Consider the following 2,168-nt stretch of genomic DNA (forward strand, 5'->3'; position numbering starts at 1 on the left):
CTGAACTACATGTTGATTTACTGTCAATAGAGCCAGCATGAATTGAATAAGGGCAGATGCACATGGTGTTGTACAATGTTTACTTTGCACTTAATAAAATGTTTAATTTCAAACCCATACAGTTGCATATTTATGTAAAGGATGGAATTATTGCTGTTAACATGGGTTCCTGTATTTTTTTACTTCCTCTTCTGACCTAATACTAACAATAGTATCAATACTATCGAAATTGTATCGGTATCGGCCGATATCCAAATTCAAAATATCGGGATCGGATTGGTGAAAAAATGTGGATCAGTTCATCCCTAGTTGAAATCCTGTCTAATTTTATTTCAGCCAAATGGTGTTATAGTTATATATAGTTCCCTGCATTTACAATTGTAGGAAAATAAAAATCTGACATAAACTGTGCACTTAGTTACATGTAAGGAAGGAGGAAGGAAGGAACGTGAACACTTGTGACACAGCACACCACAGCACACAAACAAATGTGACCTGTTTTTAACCCATCACTATAGTGGACAGTGGGCAGCTTTAAGCGCCCGGGAAGCAGTGTGTCAGGACGGTGTCATGCTCAGAGCAACTGGTGGACTCAAACCTGAAGCCTTCCTGCTTCCTTAACCACTAAGCCACCACTGCCCCATAAAAATAAGGAACGCTTCACGAATTTACTCGTCATCTTTGAGCAGGGATGTATGTAAGTCACATGTTAGAGCTAACAATCACACACTCTCAGCGTTATAATACAAAAATACAAAAACTATTAGCCAATTAAATTATATATTTTATATTATATATTTACTACATTAAAACCAAAATGTTCATCTGTGTTTATAATAAAGAAATGTATACACTGTTAATACACAAGCATTCATGGACTGAACAAACATATATATAATATATTTTTTAATTTAAAATGTATTATAGCAATACTTCCTATTAATATTATCCTATTTTATTTCAAAGCACCTAAGGTGATACACTATAGTGAGTTGTTCAAAAAGAGAACAGCACCTGGAAAGTGGGAGCGACCAAGTTGTTGTTCTCTATGACAGGTGGAGGATCAGGTCTAGCTGCTTCAGTAGCTGGTCCAGGAATAGACACAGGTCCAGGAGCTATAGCAGACCCAGGCCTTGGTGCTGGCAGTGCATCCACATCAGATACAGAATCTTCAGTGATGGGGTTGAACTCTAAAGGTGTGATAGCTGTGGTTCGGTCTTCTGATATCAGAGGGGACTGCAGAGAGCTTTTACCTCCAGCACCTATCAGTTCACCTGGCCACGACCCAGGAGTGAATCCTACACCACCTGGAGTTAGGGTTGTAGAGCTTGGAAGTATGACGTTCACCTCTGGAGGTCGGTGGTCAGATGTTCTGGAGAAGCGGTGGTTGGAGGAGAAAGATTTAGGTAAGAGCTGTTTCTTGTGGTGTGATGTACGTTTGTTGTTATTACTGGCACTGCTGTAGTCATCAAGGAACCCTGAGTCATCACCCTCATTAGCCCCTGAGCCACTGATGCAGTTAATAAACACATTACGATTGGTCATGGAGGTCGTGGAAGAAGACGCTTTTTCAAAATCTTCCGTGTGAGACCGAGTTATTTTCTTTTGCCTGTGGCTTCCAAACCCTAATGAGTGGCGTGACTTGGAGCGCCCCTCACCTTGAACAAAACCTGTTGACACACTTATTGGTGTCTGGTTATTGCCATTTGCATCAATGCCCTGTGTCTGTTGTGGAGTAAAGTTTAGGTTAATTGGCTGGACACGAGGATTGCTGTTCCGCTTTGCCGAGAAGCCTAGAGATGGAGCACGAAAAAGGCTCCTGCGTTTTCCTGTACTTCCAGAACTGGAGTTAGTGCTGGAGGGTGAAGATGTGTGGACACCATTCCCAACTCCACCTGAAGAGGGAGAGGATGGGAGAGAGTCCTGCTTCTTACTGCTGCTGCGGCGGAAAATGGGCAGGCGTGAAGCAAGGGTGGAACGACGCGAGCCTGATTCACACATTTTTTTTAGAAGCTGAGGGAGTGGAGCACTCTGAGGAAAAAACACACAAAAAATCATGTTATTTTTGATCACAGAAGGTGTGGTATTAACCCTTGTGTGTGATTGTTTTTTATATATATATATATATATATATATATATACACCCCAGCTCTTTTTCAATATTTTCT

The 2,168-nt window shown here is 41.2% G+C and overlaps 1 protein-coding gene across 3 annotated transcripts in view; it reads right to left on the reverse strand.

The window, feature by feature from the left end:
• Nucleotides 1–2,168, reverse strand: part of ccser1 (coiled-coil serine-rich protein 1) — a 158,525-nt gene that overhangs the window by 139,611 nt on the left and 16,746 nt on the right. For all 3 annotated transcript variants that reach the window (XM_008336317.3, XM_008336318.3, XM_017043139.2), the window contains one exon: nt 1,015–2,031. In XM_008336317.3, the coding sequence (XP_008334539.1) occupies nt 1,015–2,001 (987 nt within the window). In that variant the 5' untranslated portion in view covers nt 2,002–2,031. The remainder of the gene's footprint in view (nt 1–1,014; nt 2,032–2,168) is intronic.

This window comes from Cynoglossus semilaevis, chromosome Z (genome assembly GCF_000523025.1).
Source record: "Cynoglossus semilaevis isolate Cse_v1.0 chromosome Z, Cse_v1.0, whole genome shotgun sequence".
Lineage (NCBI taxonomy): Eukaryota > Metazoa > Chordata > Actinopteri > Pleuronectiformes > Cynoglossidae > Cynoglossus > Cynoglossus semilaevis.